This window comes from Hyperolius riggenbachi, chromosome 4, assembly GCF_040937935.1.
Source record: "Hyperolius riggenbachi isolate aHypRig1 chromosome 4, aHypRig1.pri, whole genome shotgun sequence".
NCBI lineage: Eukaryota > Metazoa > Chordata > Amphibia > Anura > Hyperoliidae > Hyperolius > Hyperolius riggenbachi.
Genome location: NC_090649.1, coordinates 494,370,559 through 494,396,782, shown reverse-complemented (window position 1 = coordinate 494,396,782; position 26,224 = coordinate 494,370,559). Strand labels below are relative to the sequence as shown.

Sequence of the window (26,224 nt, the reverse complement as noted above, 5' to 3'; positions counted from 1 at the left end):
GAGTAACTATCCAGCAATCATCAGCAGAGGACAGGCAGAGAGTAACCATCCAGCAATCACCAGCAGAGGACAGGCATAGCGTAACTATCCAGCAATCATCAGCAGAGGACAGGCAGAGAGTAACCATCCAGCAATCACCAGCAGGGGACAGGCAGAGAGTAACTATCCAGCAATCATCAGCAGAGGACAGGCAGAGAGTAACCATCCAGCAATCATCAGCAGAGGACAGGCATAGAGTAACCATCCAGCAATCATCAGCAGAGGACAGGCATAGAGTAACTATCCAGCAATCATCAGCAGAGGACAGGCATAGAGTAACCATCCAGCAATCATCAGCAGAGAACAGGCAGAGAGTAACCATCCAGCAATCATCAGCAGAGGACAGGCAGAGAGTAACCATCCAGCAATCATCAGCAGAGGACAGGCATAGAGTAACTATCCAGCAATCATCAGCAGAGGACAGGCATAGAGTAACCATCCAGCAATCATCAGCAGAGGACAGGCATAGAGTAACTATCCAGCAATCATCAGCAGAGGACAGGCATAGAGTAACCATCCAGCAATCACCAGCAGAGAACAGGCATAGAGTAACTATCCAGCAATCATCAGCAGAGGACAGGCATAGAGTAACTATCCAGCAATCATCAGCAGAGGACAGGCATAGAGTAACCATCCAGCAATCATCAGCAGAGGACAGGCAGAGAGTAACTATCCAGCAATCATCAGCAGAGGACAGGCAGAGAGTAACTATCCAGCAATCACCAGCAGAGGACAGGCATAGAGTAACTATCCAGCAATCATCAGCAGAGGGCAGGCATAGAGTAACTATCCAGCAATCACCAGCAGAGGACAGGCATAGAGTAACTATACAGCAATCATCAGCAGAGGACAGGCATAGAGTAACTATCCAGCAATCATCAGCAGAGGACAGGCAGAGAGTAACCATCCAGCAATCACCAGCAGAGGACAGGCATAGAGTAACTATCCAGCAATCATCAGCAGAGGACAAGCATAGAGTAACTATCCAGCAATCATCAGCAGAGGACAGGCATAGAGTAACTATCCAGCAATCAGCAGAGGACAGGCATAGAGTAACTATCCAGCAATCATCAGCAGAGGACAAGCAGAGAGTAACTATCCAGCAATCATCAGCAGAGGACAGGCATAAAGTAACTATCCAGCAATGATCAGCAGAGGACAAGCATAGAGTAACTATCCAGCAATCATCAGCAGAGGACAGGCAGAGAGTAACTATCCAGCAATCATCAGCAGAGGACAGGCATAAAGTAACTATCCAGCAATGATCAGCAGAGGACAAGCATAGAGTAACTATCCAGCAATCATCAGCAGAGGACAGGTAGAGAGTAACTATCCAGCAATCATCAGCAGAGGACAGGCATAGAGTAACTATCCAGCAATCACCAGCAGAGGACAGACATAAAGTAACTATCCAGCAATGATCAGCAGAGGACAGGCAGAGAGTAACCATCCAGCAATGATCAGCAGAGGACAGGTAGAGAGTAACTATCCAGCAATCATCAGCAGAGGACAGGCATAGAGTAACTATCCAGCAATCATCAGCAGAGGACAGGCAGAGACTAACAATCCAGCAATCATCAGCAGAGGACAGGCAGAGAGTAACTATCCAGCAATCAGCAGCAGAGGACAGGCAGAGAGTAACTATCCAGCAATCACCAGCAGAGGGCAGGCATAGAGTAACTATCCAGCAATCATCAGCAGAGGACAGGCAGAGAGTAACTATCCAGCAATCACCAGCAGAGGACAGGCATAGAGTAACTATCCAGCAATCATCAGCAGAGGACAGGCATAGAGTAACCATCCAGCAATCATCAGCAGAGGACAGGCAGAGAGTAACTATCCAGCAATCATCAGCAGAGGACAGGCATAGAGTAACCATCCAGCAATCACCAGCAGAGGACAGGCATAGAGTAACTATCCAGCAATCATCAGCAGAGGAGAGGCATAGAGTAACTATCCAGCAATCACCAGCAGAGGACAGGCAGAGAGTAACTATCCAGCAATCACCAGCAGAGGACAGGCATAGAGTAACTATCCAGCAATCATCAGCAGAGGACAGGCAGAGAGTAACTATCCAGCAATCACCAGCAGAGGACAGGCATAGAGTAACTATCCAGCAATCATCAGCAGAGGACAGGCATAGAGTAACCATCCAGCAATCATCAGCAGAGGACAGGCAGAGAGTAACTATCCAGCAATCATCAGCAGAGGACAGGCATAGAGTAACCATCCAGCAATCACCAGCAGAGGACAGGCATAGAGTAACTATCCAGCAATCATCAGCAGAGGACAGGCAGAGAGTAACTATCCAGCAATTATCAGCAGAGGACAGGCAGAGACTAACAATCCAGCAATCATCAGCAGAGGACAGGCAGAGAGTAACCATCCAGCAATCATCAGCAGAGGACAGGCAGAGAGTAACTATCCAGCAATCACCAGCAGAGGACAGGCATAGAGTAACTATCCAGCAATCAGCAGAGGACAGGCATAGAGTAACTATCCAGCAATCATCAGCAGAGGACAGGCATAGAGTAACTATCCAGCAATCACCAGCAGAGGACAGGCAGAAAGTAACTATACTGCAATCATCAGCAGAGGACAGGCAGAGAGTAACCATCCAGCAATCACCAGCAGAGGACAGGCATAGAGTAACTATCCAGCAATCACCAGCAGAGGACAGGCATAGAGTAACTATCCAGCAATCATCAGCAGAGGACAGGCAGAGAGTAACTATCCAGCAATCACCAGCAGAGGACAGGCAGAGAGTAACCATCCAGCAATCACCAGCAGAGGACAGGCATAGAGTAACTATCCAGCAATCATCAGCAGAGGACAGGCAGAGACTAACAATCCAGCAATCATCAGCAGAGGACAGGCAGAGAGTAACCATCCAGCAATCATCAGCAGAGGACAGGCAGAGAGTAACTATCCAGCAATCACCAGCAGAGGACAGGCATAGAGTAACTATCCAGCAATCAGCAGAGGACAGGCATAGAGTAACTATCCAGCAATTATCAGCAGAGGACAGGCATAGAGTAACTATCCAGCAATCACCAGCAGAGGACAGGCAGAAAGTAACTATACTGCAATCATCAGCAGAGGACAGGCAGAGAGTAACCATCCAGCAATCACCAGCAGAGGACAGGCATAGAGTAACTATCCAGCAATCACCAGCAGAGGACAGGCATAGAGTAACTATCCAGCAATCATCAGCAGAGGACAGGCAGAGAGTAACTATCCAGCAATCACCAGCAGAGGACAGGCATAGAGTAACTATCCAGCAATCAGCAGAGGACAGGCATAGAGTAACTATCCAGCAATCATCAGCAGAGGACAGGCATAAAGTAACCATCCAGCAATCATCAGCAGAGGACAGGCATAGAGTAACCACCCAGCAATCATCAGCAGAGGACAGGCATAGAGTAACCACCCAGCAATCAGCAGCAGAGGACAGGCAGAGAGTAACTATCCAGCAATCATCAGCAGAGGACAGGCATAGAGTAACTATCCAGCAATCAGCAGAGGACAGGCATAGAGTAACCATCCAGCAATCATCAGCAGAGGACAGGCATAGAGTAACCACCCAGCAATCAGCAGCAGAGGACAGGCAGAGAGTAACTATCCAGCAATCATCAGCAGAGGACAAACCATGATCATTCTACACTGATGATCTCCGCACAACGTATTTATACACACAAAGTATAAAGCGGGAACCACATCAGGACCAGAGCAATTTTCACGTATCAGCGGTGCTCCCATTCATTTGCCAATAACTGTATTACTACTTATTACACCCAAATGATCTTTATCTTGTTTTTTTCAGGACAAATAAGGCTTTTAGTGTGTGTGATAATTTTGTTTAGTAATTACCTTATTTTCTATGCATTTGAAAGGGAAAATAGAAAAAATAGAAAAAAACCCCACTGTTTTTCCATTTCCATTCATTATAGCTTTACAATAAACAGTGCTAACTATAAGTTAAACTCACAGATTATATATGCTTAGCCATCCTGGTTAGTATAGATATAGATCAATCAGGTGTGAGAAGCAGTGATAAAGTTATAGCTAAATTAATGGGAGGAGTACTGACAAGTGAAAATGGCTCTTGGTGGTAAGGGTGAAATGGCCTGTAGGGTGAAGTGGTTAATGTAAAAAAATATTTATTTATTTTTTAATCCACCAAATTTTGCAGATGTACACTATTATGCGTAATCTCAATTTTGATTGGCAGCCGCTGCACACTTCCAAATTCTCGGATTGCTGAAGTCTTGTGATTGGTTTAAAAAAAAGTCATGGCAAAGAGTGTGTGAGTGAGTGAGTGAGTGTGCATGCATAAAATTTTTTTTTTAAATTTTATCATCTGTAGTAACCACCCTAAAGTGCCAGTACGAACTTTCACTTCCTTGCCTGCCCCTTTAAAGAGAACCAGAGGTGGGTTTGAAGAATATTATCTGCATACAGAGGCTGGATCTGCCTATACAGCCCAGCCTCTGTTGCTATCCCAAACCCCCCTAAGGTCCCCCTGCACTCTGCAATCCCTCATAAATCACAGCCACGCTGCTGACAAACAGCTTGTCAGAGCTGGCTGTGTTTATCTCTATAGTGTCAGTCTGCTGCTCTCCCCGCCTCCTGCAGAACTCCGGTCCCCGCCTGCATCCCTTCCCTCCCTGCTGATTGGAGGGAAGGGATGGGGGCAGGGACCGGAGCTATGCAGGAGGCGGAGGAGCAGCTGAGACTGACACTACAGATGTAAACACAGCCTCACAGCATGGCTGTGATTTATGAGGGACTGCAGAGTGCAGGGGGACCTTAGTGGGATTTGGGATAGCAACAGAGGCTGGGCTGTATAGGTAGATCCAGCCTCTGTATGCAGATAACATGCTTTAAACACACCTCGGGTTCTCTTTAAGGGTACCCATACATTACAGATTTTCGGCATCGATATTTGGCCAATTCGATCACAATAATAAAATCTGGCAAAGACCGATGATGTAACATGGCCAACAAATTGATCATTTCGATTGATCTGGCAAGCCGGAAAAATCTCAATTGGAAGAGCTTGATTGGGTGCATGGAGGTTACAGTGTTCGATTTCTCGATGACCAGCAGAACCCCCGGCAATTCTCATCATAAGTGTATGTGAAGCTCACCTGTCGTGCCGACACGACTCCTCACCTACAACTACTGTGTTCACGTCTTTTTAAATTGCCACCTCGATTTCCAGCACCACGTGATACTGCCACATACAGTGACGTCATGACAACATCTATGGGAAGTCTGTCTGCAGTGTGTGGGCAGCAGATTCCTCTCTGATCAGCTTCAATCAAAGGAGTCTGATTGTCAATCGGGTGGCCACCTTAAAGGGAACCTAAAGTGTGAGGGATAAGGGGGCTACCATATTTATTTCTTCTTAACCACTTCTCTCCACTGGTGGTTTTACCCTTCCGCCTAGAGCCATTTTCACCTGTCAGCTCTCCTCCTATTGATTTGGCCACAACTTTATCACTGCTTATCACACCTAAATGATCTCTATCCATTATTCATAGCCACAAATTAGGCTTTTTTTTAAGTGAGTGGTAGTGGGTTTCAGTAATTATTGTCTATGCACTGTAAAGGAAAAAAACAAGGAAAAAAATACAATATTCTCCAATTTTATCACCCTTTTCTACACCCATCTTTATAAATCAGCCTTAGAGAATGCTTAAAGAGAACCTGTAACAAAAAAAAAAAGTTCCCCTGGGGGGGGGGGGGGGTACTCCCCTCGGTAGGGGGAAGCCTCAGCATCCCAATGAGGCTTACCCCTCCCCCTGTAGCTGCAGGCAGTCCAGCGCTGGCTCCCCCTGAAGTGTCCCGGAATCCTCCCTCGACAAGCCTGACAAGCGCTGATTCATTTACCTTACCTGGCTCCAGCGGGGGGCGCTGTTGCGGCTCTCGGCTCGGAAATAGCTGGAAATAGCCGATCTCTGTCAGGTCCGCTCTACTATGCAGATGCAGGAGACTTGCAGGAGACTTGCTCCTGCGCAGTAGAGCGGCCCGACAGCGATTGGCTCTTTCCGCCTATCTCCGAGCGGAGAGCTGATACTACGCCTGCGGTGGAGCCGGGAAGGTAAATATCTACATCCCTGCCATTCGGAGGGGCACAGCGAGACCGCCGTGGGACACAGGAGGACATGGGAAGCCTCGATAGGATCCGGAGGCTTCCCCACCCAAGGTGAGTACCTCCCAGGGGATGTTTTTAAAGTTACAGGTTTTCTTTCAAGGGAACCTGAAGAGTGAAAGATATGAAGGTTGTCACATTTATTTCCTTTTACACAATACCAGTTGCCTGGCAGCCCTGCTGATCTTTCAAGCATCAGTAGTGTCTGAATCGCACACCTGAAACAAGTATCCAGCTCAGGCATGGGCAAACTTGGCCCTCCAGCTGTTCCAGAACTACAAGTCCCACAATGCATTGCAGGAGTCTGACAGCCAGTCATGACTCAAAGGCAAATGCATTGTGGGACTTGTAGTTCTGGAACAGCTGGAGGGCCAAGTTTGCCTATGCCTGATCCAGCTAATCCAGTCACACTTCAGGCAGAGCACCTGATCTGCTGCATGCTTGTTCAGGGGCTATGGCTAAAGTTATTAGAGGCAGAAGATCAGCAGGACAGCCAGGCAACTTGCATTGTTTAAAAGGAAATAAATATGTCAGCCTCCATATCCCTCTAACTTCAAGTGTTCTCTAACAACCTTCTCACCACGGACAGACAAGAGAATGTGAAGTGATTCATTTAATGAGCCAATAATAAGTAAAACTAACCTGACGTCTTCTGTTATGTAACGGCACATTCAAGGCATTGAAATCACTAGTTCCTAAAAGAGAGCGAAGAAAACATGGCTGTCATACAAAACGCAAAAAACAGGAAATGCATCATCTGATCCCGGAGAACAGTTTTATCAAGTGTAATCAAGATGCTCACCAACATGCAAATACATTTGAGTTGATGCAAGATTATGCAAATGTATGCAGCTAGAAAACAAACTCATCGAATCCCACTGCGATGGAATTAGACTGGTCCATTTTCAAGCGCCATCATTTTGCATTAATTCTGCATCAACTCAGAGTTATTTGCATTGACCATCCACATCCACAAACTCTCCTTGAGGACAACAAAGAATAAAACGGATGAAAGAATGGCCAAAATAATAACTAACAACAAGTTGGTCCACCTTTAGCTCTGATCACAGCCAATATTCTTCTTGGCCTGGACTCCACAAGATGCCGATACCGCTGCTGAGGAATGTTGGCCGATGCTGACATAATGGCAGCTCGAAGTTGGGTCAGATTGGATGGTGGCGTTTCCAAGCTTTGAAGTGATTGTTGTGTTGCCCTTCTGTTGCTGCAGACTATGCTGTCTATTAAGCTCTCATTCATCAGCCTTTTTTGACCAGAATAGTCCTTATCACTTGAAGCCCCTTTTACATTAGGAGGGTAAACCTGCGCTGCGTTCCCCTATCTTGCCACAAAAGCAATGAAAGTCTACAGAGACTTTCACACTTCTTGCGGGAAGTTGAGGTGCGCCAAAGTATCGATCCAGTGCAAGGGCAGCAGCGCATTACCGCAAACACACGTAGTGAATTATCTAATATTCATTTGCAGGTACATCATGCATTTATTTTAAATAACTGTACTGGGTTTAGGTTCACTTTCAGTGTGTTTAAACAATTATAAACGTTACCGTAATACTGTATATACTCACATATAAGCCACATTTTTTTAGTGCAATAAAAGTGCCCTGTCGGCTTATATGCGAGTCAACCTTTTTAGGTGTGGACCCTCACCTTCCATCTGATGTTCATCGATGTCATCCGGAGAGAGCGTGGTGTGTGATGTCAGCGTGGTCTCGTCTCTATGACGCCCTCTAGCAGCGTCTTGAGACAGTGTGAGAGGCTCAAGACGCCACTAGAGGGTGTCATTGGGATCAGACAGCGCTGATGTCACACCCCACGCTCTCTCCGGATCATCAGATGTCTCCCGCCGTGATAGGTCTGCAAAATCCGCCCGCTCTTCGTCCGCTCATCGCTGCAAAACTGTGCAGCGCTACACATGCTTTGACTCCAGGTGGCCTGCAAAGCCCGCCCGCCCTGTCTACTCTCTTACTGGCGGCTCATCACTGCAAAAGTGAGCGGCGCTGCACATGCCACAGTAATCCGGGATCGTCATGCCGGCAAAACCTGCCCGCTCTGTCTACGCTCAACCTGGCCTCTCATCGGATCCACAGGCTGTACTAGATGACATTCACTCCACTCTGTTAGCTGCACACTTCACTTGGGGCCCTGCAGGAGGTGAGTGTGCACACCTGAAAAGTTTGACAGTGCGAGAGGCATTGAGGATAAAGAGGGCTCCTGGACTACTGAAAAAGAAAAAAAAAAAATATGCTGGCAGTCGAGGGACATTACTGGGCTGATGGCAGGCAGAACTTGTTAGGCAGGGTAAATCTCCAGTACAATCTTGAAGTCACTGTATGCAGGACTTGCACATGTGTTAACCACCCTGGCGTTCTATTAAGATCGCCAGGGTGGCGGCGCAGCAGTATTTAAAAAAAAAAAAAAAATTTTTTTAAACCATCTAGCTAGCCTAGCGCTAGCTACATGATTCCCCCCTCCCAGCGGCGTCTTACTCACCTTTCCGATCGCTTCCGTTCTGAACGGGATTTCTTGGAGGGCTTCCCCCGTCGTCATGGCGACGATCGTGACAACGTCATGACGTCATCGGGAGTCCCGATCCACCCCGCAGCGCTGCCTCGCACTTGTTGGCCAGGCTGTGCAGGGGTCTCGGGAGGGGGGGGGGCCTTACGCGATGGGTAGCGGTGCATCGGCGGCGATCGTCCCCCACACGCAGCTAGCAAAGTGCTAGCTGTGTGTTTAAAAAAAAAAAAAAAAAAAATTTCAAAGTTGGCCCAGCAGGGCCTGAGCGGCGCCCTCCAGCGGTCATGGACGAGCTTAGCTCATCCATACCGCCAAGGAGGTTAATTGTATTATTTACAGTGAGCACATATGTGTACAAGTTCTTGCTACAGCGGACTTCCAGAATGTACTGGAGATTTACTGTACCTACAACGAGCTCTGCCTGCCATCAGTCCAGTATCGAATTGTACATTGTGAACATTGTCTGAAGTTTTAAGCCACTGCATTTCCTAACCCTGGCTTATATACGAGTCAATCATTTTTTCCTGATTTTTGATGTAAAAGTTGGGGGGGGGGGGGGGGGTGTCGTCTTATATGCGAGTATACGTGGCATCATTTAATAAAGGGAGTATTGTTTTATCTATATATGGTTTTATATTTTTATGGCAATAGAGTCAAATAAATTGGACCCATAATCTTGTTTCACAAATGGATCATCAGGGGGCGCTGTATAACTGATATTGTGGTGAAACCCCTCCCACAGTGTGATGTCAGGACCATGATTCTGACATCACACTGTGGGACCCTTGTTGCATTGTGGGAAATAACAGCTGTTTCCAACTGCCAAAAAAAGCAAGCAGCATCTCCTTCTACTGACATCACCTGCCAGCAGTAAAAATGTCACCATGTGATAAATGTCAGAATGTAAATCAGGGAGTTGAAATATTTGACAATGAGTAAACACTGACTAAATCATTTATACATAATTATTGTAAAATGTAAGCACTTTTTTATTGCATTATTTTCACTGGAGCTGCTTTCTAAATCAGATAACATTATTGTATATGAAGTGGGAAAACTTTAGGAGCAGTGCTGAGCCAAACAGGAAAATGAGTCAAGTTTTACATTCGGTGAATTTTTGGGGAAATGTTTACTTACAACCCATGTTTTTATAGACTTTTATGTTCTTCCTGGGAATAATTTTCACATTTTCTCGATATCGGTCATCACTGGACCAGGGAGAGGGAGGAAACTTTCAGGGGACTCAGACAGCAGTAAAAACCTTACTGAACTAAAAACACATCTGTAAATAAATATTATCTACTTAAGGACCGAGCTAATTGAAATCTGCGCCCTGTTTTGGTGGGCTCCTGGCTGGCAGGGCGTAGATTTCAATTAGCCGCCGCTGCGCGCATCCGCCGTTTCCGTCGCTTAATCCCCGCATCTCACTGGCTCTGCCTGTCTCTATGACGGCAGAGCCCTGTGAGCGTTTCAGGAGCCAATTTAATTGGCTCCTGGTCCTGTCTATCAATCTAAGCCGCTCCCATTGGCTTACATTGATACACATGGTCAGGAGCTAATGAAAGCGGCTCCTGTCCGGCTCACAGGAACTCTGGCGTCATAGAGACAGCAGAGTGGGTGGCCCAGGTTCCCGACATGCGGTGGTTGCAACGGGTATGTGCGGCGATTCGTCGGGGTTATGTCTGGATTCCGCCGTTTCTGTACCACCGGTCTCTGGTTGTTAAGGAGGCAGAGACCGCTGGTACATAAGTGGTTAAACACACCCTACGCTCAGAGCCACATCATCCACAAGGCAACTTAGGCAGATGCATGGGTGTCCAGGGGGCTATCAAGCACCTTTTCTGACCCCCACTCTCCATGTTCCCAGATAAGCCAGCACAAAGAGCCACATTTGGTATCTTGCCTTGGGCCCCATTTCATGTTAAAGGACAACTGTAACGTGATATGAAGGCTGCCATATTTATTTCCTTTTAAAAAATAACTCTCGGGCATAAAAATCAAAAAATTAATTATTTTTATCTGGTAAACAAGTAATAAGGATGCTACTTCATATCCCAAATTTCTCACGTTCCAACCAAATCCCACTTGGTGTCTTCTGGGCCTAACCTCCTCACTTAGAACATTGCTCGGACTGACACTTTTCTATCGATAGGCCACCATCGTCCTGCACTGGAAAGCAGCAGATCCTCCGACTATAGAACAATGGAAATCCCTAACAAACAACTCTGTGCCCCTCTATAAGGTTGCATATACGGCCAGAGGATGCCCACAAAAATGTACAAATATCTGGAAGCCCTGGACAGATAAAGCAGAATCCAACTGAATTTCTGTAACCTGGGTCATTATCTCACTGTAGGTTTATTAATACACCGTGTGGTTTGGGTGGGAAGGGGGGTGGCAAACAGGGGTGGGTGGTTGAGGGAGATGGTCTTCTATTGGGACAGGCCTGTCCCACACAGTGTTGTGATGTTTATGTTCTTAGAGATGCCCTCCCGCCTGCGTGCGGAGGAGGCTGCGTCTGAGTTTGTATGTTTTTTTTCAAAAATACCAAATAAAAAGAAAAAAAAAAAAATTTAACAAGGATGCTAATCAGGCAATCCAAAAGTTAAAATCACTATTACTTTTCTTGGTAATAAATGATCATTCCCCAGTTTACCTGACTCTTATTTGGTACATCTGCCGCACAAAGGAAGTTGCAGGGCATGCTGGGTTGTCTTTTTTTGCTTCTCTACTTCCCCTCAGACTTGACTAATGCAGCCTGATTGGCTGAAGCCTCTTTCCCTCCCGTTGTCCCCTCCCACATCTCTGTTCCTCTCTGATTGGCCAATATATCTCATGCTGAGACAATGCACTTTCTATAGTGAAGGGAGTGGCAAATCAGGCAGAGGAGAATAAGGGAAGAAATTACATCAGGATTTGCTTCAAAATGGCCACACTTAAAATGGGAAATGCTAAGAAGGATTTTCTCTTTATTTTTTACTGTAGAAAAATCACAAATCAAAACGTGGACAGTGCAATACATATGTAAGTAGAGCAAGTATTTATCTTCTTATACATGTGGTTTTTTTTCTGAGATTGTATGGCTGACAGCTCCTCTTTAAGCATTACCAATTGCCTGGCTGCCCTGCCTCTGATACTTTTCGCCACAGACCCTGAACAAGCATGCAGCAGATCAGGTGTTTCTGACTATGGCCTCAATTCACTAAGATCATGCTGGAGATAATAAGGCAAGAGAAAACTTACCTCCACACAGTGAGAGAGGTATCTTATCTCTTCATTCCTTACGTTACCTCTTCTGTAGTTAATTTACCTCCTCTGTAGTTATTTTCACGCGCAGTTAATGAACAGCCTGTCTAACTCTGGAGTTATTTTAAGGATTAAAGAGAAACTCCGACCAAGAATTGAACTTTATCCCAATCAGTAGCTGATACCCACTTTTACATGAAAAATATAATGATTTTCACAAACAGACCATCAGGGGGCGCTGTATGACTGATTTTGTGCTGAAACCCCTCCCACAAGAGGCTCTGGTACCGTACGGTACTCTGGGCAAACTGCCACAATGTAACAATGACACACAGGAAATGGCTGTTTATAGCTGTCTGTTAAAGCCAGAACAGCTACATAATCTGCCCACAGTAACAATGTCACCATGTAATACATGTCAGAATGTGAATCTGGGAGAGGAAAGATTTTACAATGAGCAAACTCTGACTAAATCATGTATACATAATTATTGTAAAAATTAAGCACCTTTTTATATTAAATTATTTTCACTGGAGTTCCTCTTTAAAGAGTTAACTTAAAGACAGAAGAGTTAACTTTAGGTTTGCCTGAGGTAAAATGTTTCCTGAATACTACATGCCTTATCACCATGGTAACAACTCTAGAAGAGTTATTAAAGACAGGAGATAAGCTTAGTGAATTGAGGCCATTGTCAGATCAGACAAGATTAGCTGCATGCTTGTTTCTGAGTTGTTTCAGACTCTACTGCAGCCAAATAGATCAACAGGGCTACCAGGAAACTGGTATTGTTTAACAAGAAATAAATAGGGCAGCCTCCATATAACTCTCACTTCAGTTGTCCTTTAATCCTTCTATGCCTAAGCGGAAGGAAGTCCGTTCATTTGGTTGCTGGTTAATGGGAAGGGCCTCTTCCACACCCCTCCAGCCGCTCTGACACTCCCGCTGGCTGGCAAGTGAGCGCAGCTTCGCAGCTTGGAACAGGAGCGCATGAAATATGAATGGAGGCAGAGAAGACGCAGACAGAGAAGCCGATTCTTTGGCCTCCTGAATTATTTATCCACCATTTCTTCTCCTAACAAGTCTTTGATTTCCTGCCTAGCTGAACTGTACACATGCATAGCCAGGCGGCAGGCTGGTCGCAGCGTAAAGGGTTAATCATATAATAAACACAGGAGAAAACGCAGCTTTACTCAATGAGTCACAGACAAGAGGAGTGCGAGAAAGGCGAGGCAAACTCATTCATTATTCAATACGGATCGCCATCGGAGAAGAGCTTTAGGCTGCATTTCCACTTGTGCGGTGCGAATTGCCGCGGGAAAAATTCGCATGCGGATGCGAAATTCGCATGCGGGTCCATGCGAATTTTCATGCGAATTCGCACACGAATTCGCACGGATGATGATGCATGCGAATTTAACCATGGCAGTGCTGGTGTGCTTTTCCATTGTTTCTATGCGAATTCGCATGAAAATTCGCATGAAAATTCGCATACCAAAACCTCATGCGAATTTCCTATTAAATACATTGTATGCGATTCGCATAGCGGTATGCGGCATGCGAATTCTGATGGCTCTGCCATGCGAATTTTTTCTGCACAGAAAAACGCAAAGGAATCCTGACAAGTGGAAACAGTCCCATTCACTTGTATTGCTATGCGAATTTGCATGCGAAAAACGCATGCGAATTCGTGATAGTGGAAATGAGCCCTTAATGGTTTGTTCTTTTCCAACTTCGTTGTACTTTTTGTCCTCGAAGACAATATGTGACCCGACTGATAAAGCTTTAGGTCCAGAGCAGAGTCTGGAGACCGAGACACGAGCCCCGCCCTGCAGTGACCTCTGTACGGCCAGAGACTGAGACACGAGCCCCGCCCTGCAGTGACCTCTGTACAGCTGGAGACAGACACACGCCCCCCACCCTGCAGTGACCTCTGTACGGCCGGAGGCTGAAACACACACCCCGCCCTGCAGTGACCTCTGTATGGCTGGAGACAGACACACGGCCCGCCCTGCAGTGATCTCTGTACAGCTGGAGACTAAGACCCGCGACCCGCCCTGCAGTGACCTCTGTACAGCCGGAGACAGACACACCCCCGCCCTGCAGTGACCTCTGTACGGCAGGAGACTGAGACATACCCCCCGCCCTGCAGTAACCTCTGTACGGCCAGAGAGAGACACATGGCCCGCCCTGCAGTGACCTCTGTACAGCTCGAGACTGGGACATGAGCCCCGCTCTGTACGGCCGGAGACTGAGACATGAGCCCCACCCTGCAGTGACCTCTGTACGGCTGGAGACAGACACACCCCCGCCCTGCAGTGACCTCTGTACAGCTGGAGACTGGGACATGAGCCCCGCCCTGTATGGCCGGAGACTGGGACATTAGCCCCGCCCTGCAGTGACCTCTGTACGGCCAGAGAGACACACCCCCCGCCCTGCAGTGACCTCTGTATGGCCGGAGACAGACACGCGACCCACCCTACAGTGACCTCTGTACGACCAGAGACTGAGACACACCCCCCACCCTGCAGTGATCTATGTACGGCCGGAGACTGACACACGTGACCCACCCTGCAGTGACCTCTGTACAGCTGGAGACAGAGACACACCCCCGCCCTGCAGTGACCTCTGTACAGCTGGAGACTGGGACATGAGCCCCGCCCTGCAGTGACCTCTGTACGACCAGAGACTGAGACACACCCCCCACCCTGCAGTGATCTATGTACGGCCGGAGACTGAGACACGTGACCCACCCTGCAGTGACCTTTGTACAGCCGGAGACTGAGACCACCCCCTTCCCCCGCCCTGCAGTGACCTCTGTACAGCCGGAGACTGAGACACACGGCTCGCCCTGCAGTGACTTCTGTACAGATGGAGACTGATACACAAGCCCCGCTTTGCAGTGACCTCTGTATGGCTGAAGACAGACACGCGGCCCGCCCTGCAGTGACCTCTGTACAGCCGGAGACTGAGACACGCGGCCCGCCCTGCAGTGACTTCTGTACAGATGAAGACTGATACACAAGTCCCGCTTTGCAGTGACCTCTGTATGGCTGAAGACAGACACGCGGCCCGCCCTGCAGTGACCTCTGTACAGCCGGAGACTGAGACACGAGCCCCGCCCTGCAGTGACCTCTGTACATTATGCTACAAGACTCTGCTTATGTCTGCAAAACGAGAGCAGGACATACAAACTCCAAGCAGATCGTGTCCTGGCTGGGAAATGTGAACGCAGTCTATACTATCATATTGACCCATAGCAGTTTCAACAGAGTTATGTTGTTCAAGATAAGTGCGCTGCTTGTGACCTCAGCCGGCAGAACTCGTGCTGTAAATTCTTGGAATGCTTTGATGTCTCTCTCTGCTAGCAGAAAATACAGAAACTGAAAGCAGAAGTCCTCTGATACTGTCTCACACTGCCCCCTAGTGACAAGTGGCCATAAAGACACATTACAGCAGTACTAATTAGAAGAAAATGTAGCAAATGAAAATAAATGTGCTGAAATAAATTGGCCTGGAGCACTTGCAAGTCTCTAAATAAATTGTGTGCTAAAGGGTTAACAAGAGGACAGTAGCACTTACTTGTGTCATTGAAAGGTACTTTTTCATTGATAATACACAGAGACTCCTCCAATCGGCTGCTCAGATCTGCGTGTAGCGTCTTCAGCTGATTCTGGCTGAGAAGGAAAAATATTTCTCTAGAGAAATCCACACTTTGCTCATGTGTTTAACAGATAAATATACCTCCTTATAGTGTACATAACAAAAAAAGACCTTCTCAGCCCCGTAACCACCCTGGGGATATGCAGAAGTCTGACTCCTTTAGTGAAAATAGCGGAAACCGGTATGGACGAGTCAGGTTTGTCCAGCAGTTGTAAGGCAGAGTTCCATTTCCCTGCATGCATTTTTTGCATTAAAATTTACATTTGTATGCAAATTTTCGCATGCTCTGGAACTTGCATGCATGCGAAAATTTACACGTGAGCAAAAATTTTAATACAAAAAAAGAAATGAATGCAAAAAACATAATTCCATGATTTTGTGTTTGAAACCTTTATTATACTCAAACTCTACACCAGACCCTTGCTTGACACATTTTGGTACTTTACAGCTGAAAATTCCTCCTCGTTACTGGCCCCCCAGCACCTGCTTTGCTTTGACTTCACCCACAGGAGTGAGAGGCTTTGCAATAGCTGGCAATCAGGTGATATTAACATTTCATTACAATACAATAACATTTGTAAAGTGCTTTTCTCATTTTTTTGTCATAGGACTCAAAGCACAGATACGTCTCAGATGAATACAGGGTTGCAGGCTGGACTGTGTGACAGAGGAATCCCAACAGTGTGGACTCCTATCTCTTACTTATATAACTCTGGTTTGATGATCTCCAAACCTTTTTTCTCTTTTAAATCTTTTTTCCGTGGGCCCTCCTTTGCGCATGTGCCCTCCCCTCACATCCTTACAATACGGAGGCTTTGTTTATCCGGACTGCGTGTTAGGCGTCGGGTTGCTATGCCAACCCGACGCCTTGTACGCTATGACGCGGCCGCGTCTTGTCCAGGGGGCGTGTTCAAGATCCTGGGAGCTGCCGTACGGGGTTTAAAAGCGTCTCTTACGCATTCAGACTCTGCCTCTTTCCGAAGCGGGTTGAGCCCGCGTGATGCATTAAGGCAGCGGCGGTGTTCTTTGGCGTCGTCCTCTCCTCCATGTAGGTTGATTCCTTACTCTCCTTCTTTGAACTGTTTACATGGTTTTTTCCCCCTCGCCTTTCAAGCTCTACTGCTCCACTGCTTGGTATATAGGATTTATCTGGGTCTGATTGTAGTCCCAGTCTTACTCATATTGGTTTATTTAGGTTTGCACAGTGCACTTTATATGGGGTTTATTGTTCCTATAGAATATACTGAGGGTTCCTTGTATATCTAACCTATATTCACCTACTGGATAAAAAATTTGGAGTGTGAGGACTTTATCATTGCCTATATTGAATATAACTATTGTATAATTATTGTTGGACCTTGTACACCGCTGCTATCACCTTTTGGTGATTTTTAATATGGTTTTTATTGTGTTTGTAATTCATCAAATAAAGAAACTTTGTATTTTGATTGTAATTGGAGTGGTTTGGTGCTTTATGTTGGGTACCTGTTTCTCCTTGTTGTTTATTGACAGAGGAAACAGTCAGGTGTTCATAAATGCCTAAACAGGTAGCTTTTCAGTTTGGACTTAAAGGAATACTTTATTGTAGCCGGTACTGATACATTCCGGATCCGCAACTGGTGGCAACTTGTGGCCACCGCAGAGACCCGTACGGTCTCTTTGCGGCCCCCGGACACTTGTGGACTCGAACCGCAAGTGTGAATGGGGCCTTACAGACTGGCACCCGATGTGGCAAAACGATTATTCCTCTCTTAAGACTGATTACTACCATACACAGCACATCAATCCTCAAAAGATTCCAGCTTTGCGCCTTTTAATGCAGTGCAGTTCAATAGGCTGTCAATCTACTGCCGTTCCTCTACCCAGATTATGGGCCCTTTTCCACTAGGCTGCGACCTGGTTTAAAAAGTGGATTGCAGACCTCTTGCTGATCGCAGCAGAACCACAATTTACTTGTAAATAGCGGTGCTCATTTAACATTAGCGCAATACGTTTTTCTCAGAAGGCAATCGCCAGCATGTGCAATACTTCGTGTGATCGCACTCCATTCCCGATGGCTTCCCGCACAAATGTGGCCAGTGTACATTGCGGGTTGCGCGATCGCACTTCCCAGTGGAAAACAGCCCCGAGAGTCGCGCTTTTCATGGTTATCACAACTGAATCATGACAGATATCCCAATATGAGAACATACTCACCAGTCTTCCGATCGCAGCCGACACTCTTTGGCTTCCTTTTCCAGAGCCTGCGCCTTCACCTGCGTGCGACATCATGGATTAGACTGAGTTTCATGGTAACACAACAGCTAAGACTAATTATTATTATTATTATTATGTATTTATATAGCGCAGACATCTTCCGCAGCTCTGTACAGAGTATATTGTCACTTAACTGTCTCTCAGAGGAGCTCACAATCTAGTCCCTACCATAGTCCTATGTCTTTGTATGTATCGTGTAGTGTATGTACAGGGAGTGCAGAATTATTAGGCAAATGAATATTTTGACCACATCATCCTCTTTATGCATGTTGTCTTACCCCAAGCTGAATAGGCTCGAAAGCCTACTACCAATTAAGCATATTAGGTGATGTGCATCTCTGTAATGAGAAGGGGTGTGATCTAATGACATCAACACCCTATATCAGGTGTGCATAATTATTAGGCAACTTCCTTTCCTTTGGCAAAATGGGTCAAAAGAAGGACTTGACAGGCTCAGAAAAGTCAAAAATAGTGAGATATCTTGCAAAGGGATGCAGCACTCTTAAAATTGCAAAGCTTCTGAAGCGTGATCATCGAACAATCCAGCGTTTCATTCAAAATAGTCAACAGGGTCGCAAGAAGTGTGTGGAAAAACCAAGGCGCAAAATAACCGCCCATGAACTGAGAAAAGTCGAGGGTGCAGCTGCCAAGATGCCACTTGCCACCAGTTTGGCCATATTTCAGAGCTGCAACATCACTGGAGTGCCCAAAAGCACAAAGTGTGCAATACTCAGATACATGGGCAAGGTAAGAAAGGCTTAGAGACGACCACCACTGAACAAGACACAAGCTGAAATGTCAAGACTGGGCCAAGAAATATCTCAAGGCTGATTTTTCTAAGGTTTTATGGACTGATGAAATGAGAGTGAGTCTTGATGGGCCAGATGGATGGACCCGTGGCTGGATTGGTAAAGGGCAGAGAGTTCCAGTCCGACTCAGACGCCAGCAAGGTGGAGGTGGAGTACTGGTTTGGGCTGGTATCAAAGATGAGCTTGTGGGGCCTTTTCAGGTTGAGGATTGAGTCAAGCTCAACTCCCAGTCCTACTGCCAGTTTCTGGAAGACATCTTCTTCAAGCAGTGGTACAGGAAGAAGTCTGCATCCTTCAAGAAAAACATGATTTTCATGCAGGACAATGCTCCATCACACGCGTCCAAGTACTCCACAGCGTGGCTGGCAAGAAAGGGTATAAAAGAAGGAAAACTAATGACATGGCCTCCTTGTTCACCTGATCTGAATCCCATTGAGAACCTGTGGTCCATCATAAAATGTGAGATTTACAAGGAGGGAAAACAGTACACCTCTCTGAACAGTGTCTGGGAGGCTGTGGTTGCTGCTGCACGCAATGTTGATGGTGAACAGATCAAAACACTGACAGAATCCATGGATGGCAGGCTTTTGAGTGTCCTTGCAAAGAAAGGTGGCTATATTGGTCACTGATTTGTTTTTGTTTTGTTTTTGAATGTCAGAAATGTATATTTGTGAATGTTGAGATGTTATATTGGTTTCACTGGTAAAAATAAATAATTGAAATGGGTATATATTTGTTTTTTGTTAAGTTGCCTAATAATTATGCACAGTAATAGTCACCTGCATGCACAGATATCCCCCTAAAATAGCTAAAACTAAAAACAAACTAAAAACTACTTTCAAAAATATTCAGCTTTGATATTAATTTGTTTTTTTTGGGTTCATTGAGAACATGGTTGTTGTTCAATAATAAAATTATTCCTCAAAAATACAACTTGCCTAATAATTCTGCACTCCCTGTATTATTATTATTATTATTGGTTTATAAAAGCGCCAACATATTCCGTGGTGCTGTACAAAGTAAGAAACAAACATGGGGTACATAATACAGACAATGGTGTACACTAATATACAAGATACATCATTAGTGACAAAATACAAAAAATGATACAGCATATAGAAAACAAAATAGAGAATTGGTAATGACAGTGATAACAGTAACATGATGAATAAAATGTATAATGATTTCCAAGACACAAAAGGGGGAGAGAGCCCTGCCCGTATCGTGTAGTGTAGGGCCAATTTTATGGGGTGCCAATTAACTTATCTGCATGTTTATGAGATGTGGGAGGAAAACAGAATGCCCGGAGGAAACCCATATAGACACGGGGAGGACATACAAAGTCCATGCAGATAGTGCTGGGGTTCAAACACGGGACACAACGCTGCAAGGTGAGAGCGCTAACCACTACGTCACTGTGGTGCCCTATAGAGAAATGACTGTCATACAATCTAAGGTCGTACAGTCAGACCAAGCAACATCAGCTCTCTAAATCAGACCCACCCAGGCAGACTGCACGATCATCCCTCAGCACCGGTCACACTTAGGCCCGGTTCACACTTGCGGTGGCCCCCCCCGGAATCGCCGTGCCGGAGCCGCACCGCTTGCAGAACGGACGGAACGGACGCACGGCATAGCAATGAAGCCTATGCGTCCGTTCACATGCGTCCGTTCTGCCGAACCGGAGCCGGACCGGATCCGGGCCGGATCCGGACTCCGGCCTCCGTTCCAACATGCGCTATTTTTTCATCCGGCTCCTCCGGCAGCCGTATCCGGGGCGGAGCCGGACTGCACCATCCGGCCAATACAAACCAATGGGAACCGGAGAGCGCACAACACACTGGCTGAGAAATCCGGATGTTCTACCCCACTTCCTATGCGGATTGTTGCGGCGATATTGGATGGGGACACATGGGCAAGCATTTTGGAGTGGAGCAGCACAGCTGGATCCGGATCCGGAGATGTTGGCAGCATGTCGCAGGTGGAGGTGAGTGCTAAACAGCAGAGGGCCTGATTCCACAGGTCCCCCTTCTGCTGACCTCCCAGACCCCAACATTTTTTTTGTTTTTAACGTAACTTTTGCCAAACGGATCCGGATCGCATCCTGATGGACACCTGATGCAACCTGACCGGATCCGGATCGGATCCGGATCAGAACCGTACGGTTCCGATCCGGATCCGGTCCGGATCCGGTCAGGTCATCCGGTCCGTTTGGCAAACAACCGCTAATGTGAACCGGGCCTTACTGGTATTTGAATTTGCATGTCGTGCAGAATTGCAATTTTGCGTTTGGTGCACATGACCAGGGCTGTGGAGTCAAAAATCCACCGACTCCGACTTTTCAGTATAGGATTCCTCCGACTCAGACTCCTCTAATTTGCATATTACAATCTTGTTGATTGAAAGTATGTAACATGAAATTCGTCTCTTTACTGCCAAAGCTTAGGAATTTTAAAAGACAACTGAAGTGAGAAGGATATGGAGACTACTATATTTATTCCCTTTAGTCATAGACTAAAACTAGTCCTTGGTAAGAGTACTTGTAAAAGGTACAGACCGGAACAAAGAACATCTATCAGGTCCTAGGCAATGTAAGTGTGGGTACATGTAAGAATGATGTGCAGGTACTCTGCAGGGGAATAAGGAGATTCTTCCTCTATTACACATTCTTCATGTACAATCTGAACATGGATCAGGCCCTAGGCAATGTAACTGTGGGTACATGTAAGAATGATGTGCAGGTACTCTGCAGGGGAATAAGGAGATTCTTCCTCTATTACACATTCTTCATGTACAATCTGAACATGGATCAGAGTACATTTGAAATCGGCGCCGGTAGACTTGGGCGCAGGATACAGCGGTATATAGCTGTTCCTGCTTCTGCACAAGTCCAGGCCGATTTAATTACTATTCCCCCTCCAGGCCGACATGGATAGTGGGGGAATGAAATAATTCGGCTTCCAGCAATTGCTGGAGGCCGAATTATTATGTTTTTAAGCAACTTCGGCTCCGTCTTCTGACGGAGCCGACGTTACTCACTGAGCGCTTCAATAGGAATGATTCCCATTGAAGTCTATGGAGGCGCCGGCTGCGCCCAAATCTAGCAGCACTGAAAAGCACTGCTCCGCAATCTGAACATGGATCAGGCCATAGGCAATGTAACTGTGGGTACATGTAAGAGTGATGTGCAGGTACTCTGCAGGGGAATAAGGAGATTCTTCCTCTATTACACATTCTTCATGTACAATCTGAACATGGATCAGGCCATAGGCAATGTAACTGTGGGTACAGCACAAGTAATTTTTCTGATTGGTTCATTTCATTTTTGTGGACTAAGCAGAGCTATTACTGTATATATAAATTATTTCTGATGACTTATCTGAGAAATAGAACATTTTATCATATTGTATATTTTAGAGTTTAAATTAATTAGGAGTCAGAGTCGAACTGGAGTCGGAGCATTTTTTCGCGACTCCGACTCCAGGCACCCAAAATTGCTCCGACTCCCCAGCCCTGTGCACTTCTAATGTATTACAAATGGCATTGCATTGCCACATATATTTCCTTTTAACCATTTACTGACATTCTAACGTATTAAAACGTCTTGCTTACCGCTATTAACGGCAACATGACGTTTTAATACGTCCCGCGTTCCCGCCGCTGCTACCGCCGTGTGTCCGCCGCTACCGCCGCCATTACCGTCGGGCTTCTGTGCTGGGTGATTGGGGAAGAGGACCGAACGGTACTCTACAATCGCAGTGCCTGGAGTGAATGGACGTGACCGCGAACAGCGGCTACGTCCATTCACAATAACAGGAAATGTAACAATTAAATAAAGTGAAGAAAAAAAAAAGTGAACATTTCCTATGAGTGTTCACTAGCGCCATCTTGTGGCCAAAGAGTATATTACGCCTACAAAATACATTCATTTTCAAGTACATACAGATCTTAATAAAATTACACTTCCAACCCCCCCCCCCCCCCCCCCCCCCAAAAAAAACACTTGTAAAAAAAAAATCAGCTAAAAAAAAAAAAAAAAAAATAGTTGCCTTAGGGACTCAGCTTTGTTAATTTATATTTTATGGGGGGAAATTAATTTTAATTTATTACACAGGGGCTTGTAATTATGGCCAGGATAAAAAAAAAACAGAACAGAAAAATAACACTTATATTTTAAAATAATATACTGTCGCTATACATTGTGATAGGGACATAATTTAAACGGTTTAATAATCGTGACAACTTGGCAAATAAAACGTGTTTGTTTTATCCACAGGAGAATGTTTAATTTTAAAACTATAATGGTTGAAAACTGAGAAATAAGGATTTTTCTTCTTTTTTTTCTGTTTTTCTCATTAAAACGCATTTAGAATAAAAAAATTCTTAGCAAAATGTACTATCCACAGAAAGCCTAATTGGTGGCGAAAAAAACGAGGTATAGATCATTTTCTTGTTATAAGTAGTAATAAAGTTATTAGGGAATAACAGGGAGGAGCACTGACAACTGAAAATTGCTCTGGTCCATTAGGATAAAAACCTTTGGGGGTGAACTGGTTAACAATACCAGTTACCTGGCAGCCCTGCATATCTTGGTAATTAGTAAGATCTCAATCACACACCTGAAACAAGCATGCAGCTGATCTTGACAGATTTTAGTTGGAAACACCTGATCTGCAGCATGCTTGTTTAGGGGCTATGGCTATAAGTATTAGAGGCAGAGAATCAGCAGGACAGCAGGCAGTGTGCATTGTTTAAAAGGAAATAAGCATGTTAGCCTCCATATCCCGCTCACCTTCGGGTTCCCTTTAACCACATCCTGAAACAAATCCATAAAAGCAAATCTGAAGCAAAATTTAACTAACGAGAATGAATTGCATGTGTAGTACACAGTACAATAAATAGAACATTAGTAGCAAATAAAAGAGTTTCATGATGTTTACCAATGCAGGAAGAGAAGAAACAATACTGCAGTTATCTATGCAAAACAGCTTCTCCTAATTTGTTCAACTCAGTCCTGTTTTCTGAAGAGCTTAAACAGCCAAGAAACGGTGAGAGACAGCTTGAGATGAGGTTTTACTGCTAGAAAGTTCAAAGGGTCATTAGCTCTGATTTGTTTTACAGCTTAACATACAGAGGCCCGGGGCACACTAAAACCCACTAGCAGATTTTGAACAGTTTTTTTATTTGTATGAGGCGTTTTGCGGATTGCTGCTGCGGATTTCAGTGTAGCAGATTTCATATATTGTTACAGTAAAGCTGTTACTGATCAGCTTCTGTAACAAAAACGCCTGGAAAACCGCTCTGAACTACCGTTTTTCAGAGCAGTTTGCGGTTTTCCTATACTTTACATTGGAGGCAGAAACGCCTCCGCAATCCCAAAAAAATTTCTCAGCCCAGGAGTTCTGCCAAAACGCCTCCCGCTCTGGTGTGAACCACCCCATTGAGATACATTAACCCTCTGGGCGATACAATGCAATTACATCGCCCAGGAGGGGGCGCAGCACTTGCGATGACATCATCAACGTCGTGCCGTCAGAGTCCCCGATCCACCCCCTCAGCGCTGCCTGGCACTGATTGGCCAGGCTGCGCAAGGGGTCGGGGGGGGGGGGGGGCTACGTGGCACAGCGGGTAGCGGCGGATCGGCGGCAATCGGAAGTTACACGCAGCTAGCAAAGTGCTAGCTGCGTGTAACAAAAAAAAAAAAAATTATGCAAATCGGCCCACCAGGGCCTGAGAAATCCTCCTGCGCGACATACCCAGAGTTCAGCTCGGGATTATCGCACAGGAGGTTAACCCAGCGTATCCGCAGCCGCAAGCGGCTGTAAAAACGCCAAAGAACCCGCTCGGTGTGCACCAGCCCAGAGTGTACATTGTAAACAGCAACTGTGACAGAATGATGCAAGGTTATAAATAAAGCTATATAACTGAAAATAAAAAAATATGAGACTATTTCTTTGCTACTAATTTTCTATTTATTATCCATAGTACACATACAATTCATTGTATCATAACTTTATTCTTGCTTCAGATTTGCTTTAAGCACCCCTTTGCACCCCCCAACCTACTGGATCCTTCCCTTCTCTCTACTTTACTCATTCATAGAGAAGTAGATCTTCATTTCTTCTTTCACTAGAATACTGCTCCGCATCTGTCACCAGCGCCCAGTGAACCTGAAGTGAGAGTGATATGGAGGCTGCCTATATTTACTTAAAAAAAAAAAAAAAAAACAATTGCCTGGCTGTTTTGCTGATCCTCTGCCTCTAATACTATCAGCCATAGCCCCTGAACAAGCATGCAGCAGATCGGGTGTTTCTGACAGTAATGTCAGATCTGGCAAGATTAGCTGCATGCTTATTTCTGGTGTAATTCAGACACTTACTGCAGCCAAATAGTCCAGCAGGGCTGCCAGGTAACTGGTATTGATTAAAAGGAAATAAATAAGGCAGCCTGCATATTGCTCTCACATCGGGTTCACTTTACGAACATACAAACTGTTAATTCGGACACCCCTACTGTTCTGCGATCCCTGACAGGTTTGTTTGCTTTCTCGGCAGTTCACAGCAACAATTTCCACACTAGTAAATCAACCACCGTCCTCTCACCTGCTTGATTAATATTTGAAAAGTCTGGTTATTGGACAATTGTCCATTAGCCCCTTGCGTAGGAACACTACATGCAGTAAGTGTTACAACAAACCAGTTACCCCCACCGGAATATAAATACACTCAAGTTAAAACCCCTCTCTACCTTCAAATATTTTCCTCCGCTTTCACGCTAAACCCGAACAGCAAAAATATCCCTAACTGTAAATTATGCCAGTTAGAAAAACAAAAAAAAAAAAACAAAAGTTATAAGCAGTATCGTCACATGATCCTAAAACCTACTTGTTGGTCCATTCATGTGAGAAGCCAGATCCCCACTTTCAGATTATGGGTGCCTGCCATCAGGAAATATAAGGCCCGTCTCCTCCCCTGAGGAGCTTCTCCCTGCACAGCCACTCCCCCGCAGAGCGACTCGTCTTCATTCACCAGAACTGCAGAGGGTTGATACCAGGTACTGATTGGGAAGGTGAGTGGAAGCTTGGCACACCTTCCCCTCCAAAAATGCCTCACCTCCTCGAGGAGACTTGTACAGCAAGGAGCCAAGGGGGGGGGGGGGGGGGTCACATGACCATGCTGCCAATATGTGGAACTTAATGCTTTCTAACTGAGGTAATTTTAGCGCTGGGACAGACTGACACAGCACAGCATCCAAGGATGGAAAGTGACTTAGGGCCCCAATAAAATAAAATCACGATCGCAGTACCTAGAGATTGCAATTCTGCATTGCTGTGTGCCACAATTTTACAGCAGATGCTTTACTCATTCCAGTGAATGAAAATCGCATCATAATCACCGGGAAAATGCTACACGCAGCACGTGTGCGATGTGCCGTAATCACTGCAGTGTGAGTAATCCAACAGGAATACATGTGCTGCAGCGCTTCACCCATTGCTGGAGATCAGCAAAGCGTGAAACGTGGGGCTG

General features: G+C 45.7%; 1 protein-coding gene across 1 annotated transcript in view; it reads right to left on the bottom strand.

Moving 5' to 3' along the window:
• PPP1R21 (protein phosphatase 1 regulatory subunit 21) overlaps nucleotides 1-26,224 on the bottom strand; it is a 96,737-nt gene that overhangs the window by 45,485 nt on the left and 25,028 nt on the right. The window contains 3 exon segments of the mRNA XM_068233469.1: nucleotides 6,839-6,891; nucleotides 15,553-15,647; nucleotides 17,830-17,888. Coding sequence (XP_068089570.1) covers nucleotides 6,839-6,891; nucleotides 15,553-15,647; nucleotides 17,830-17,888 — 207 coding nt within the window.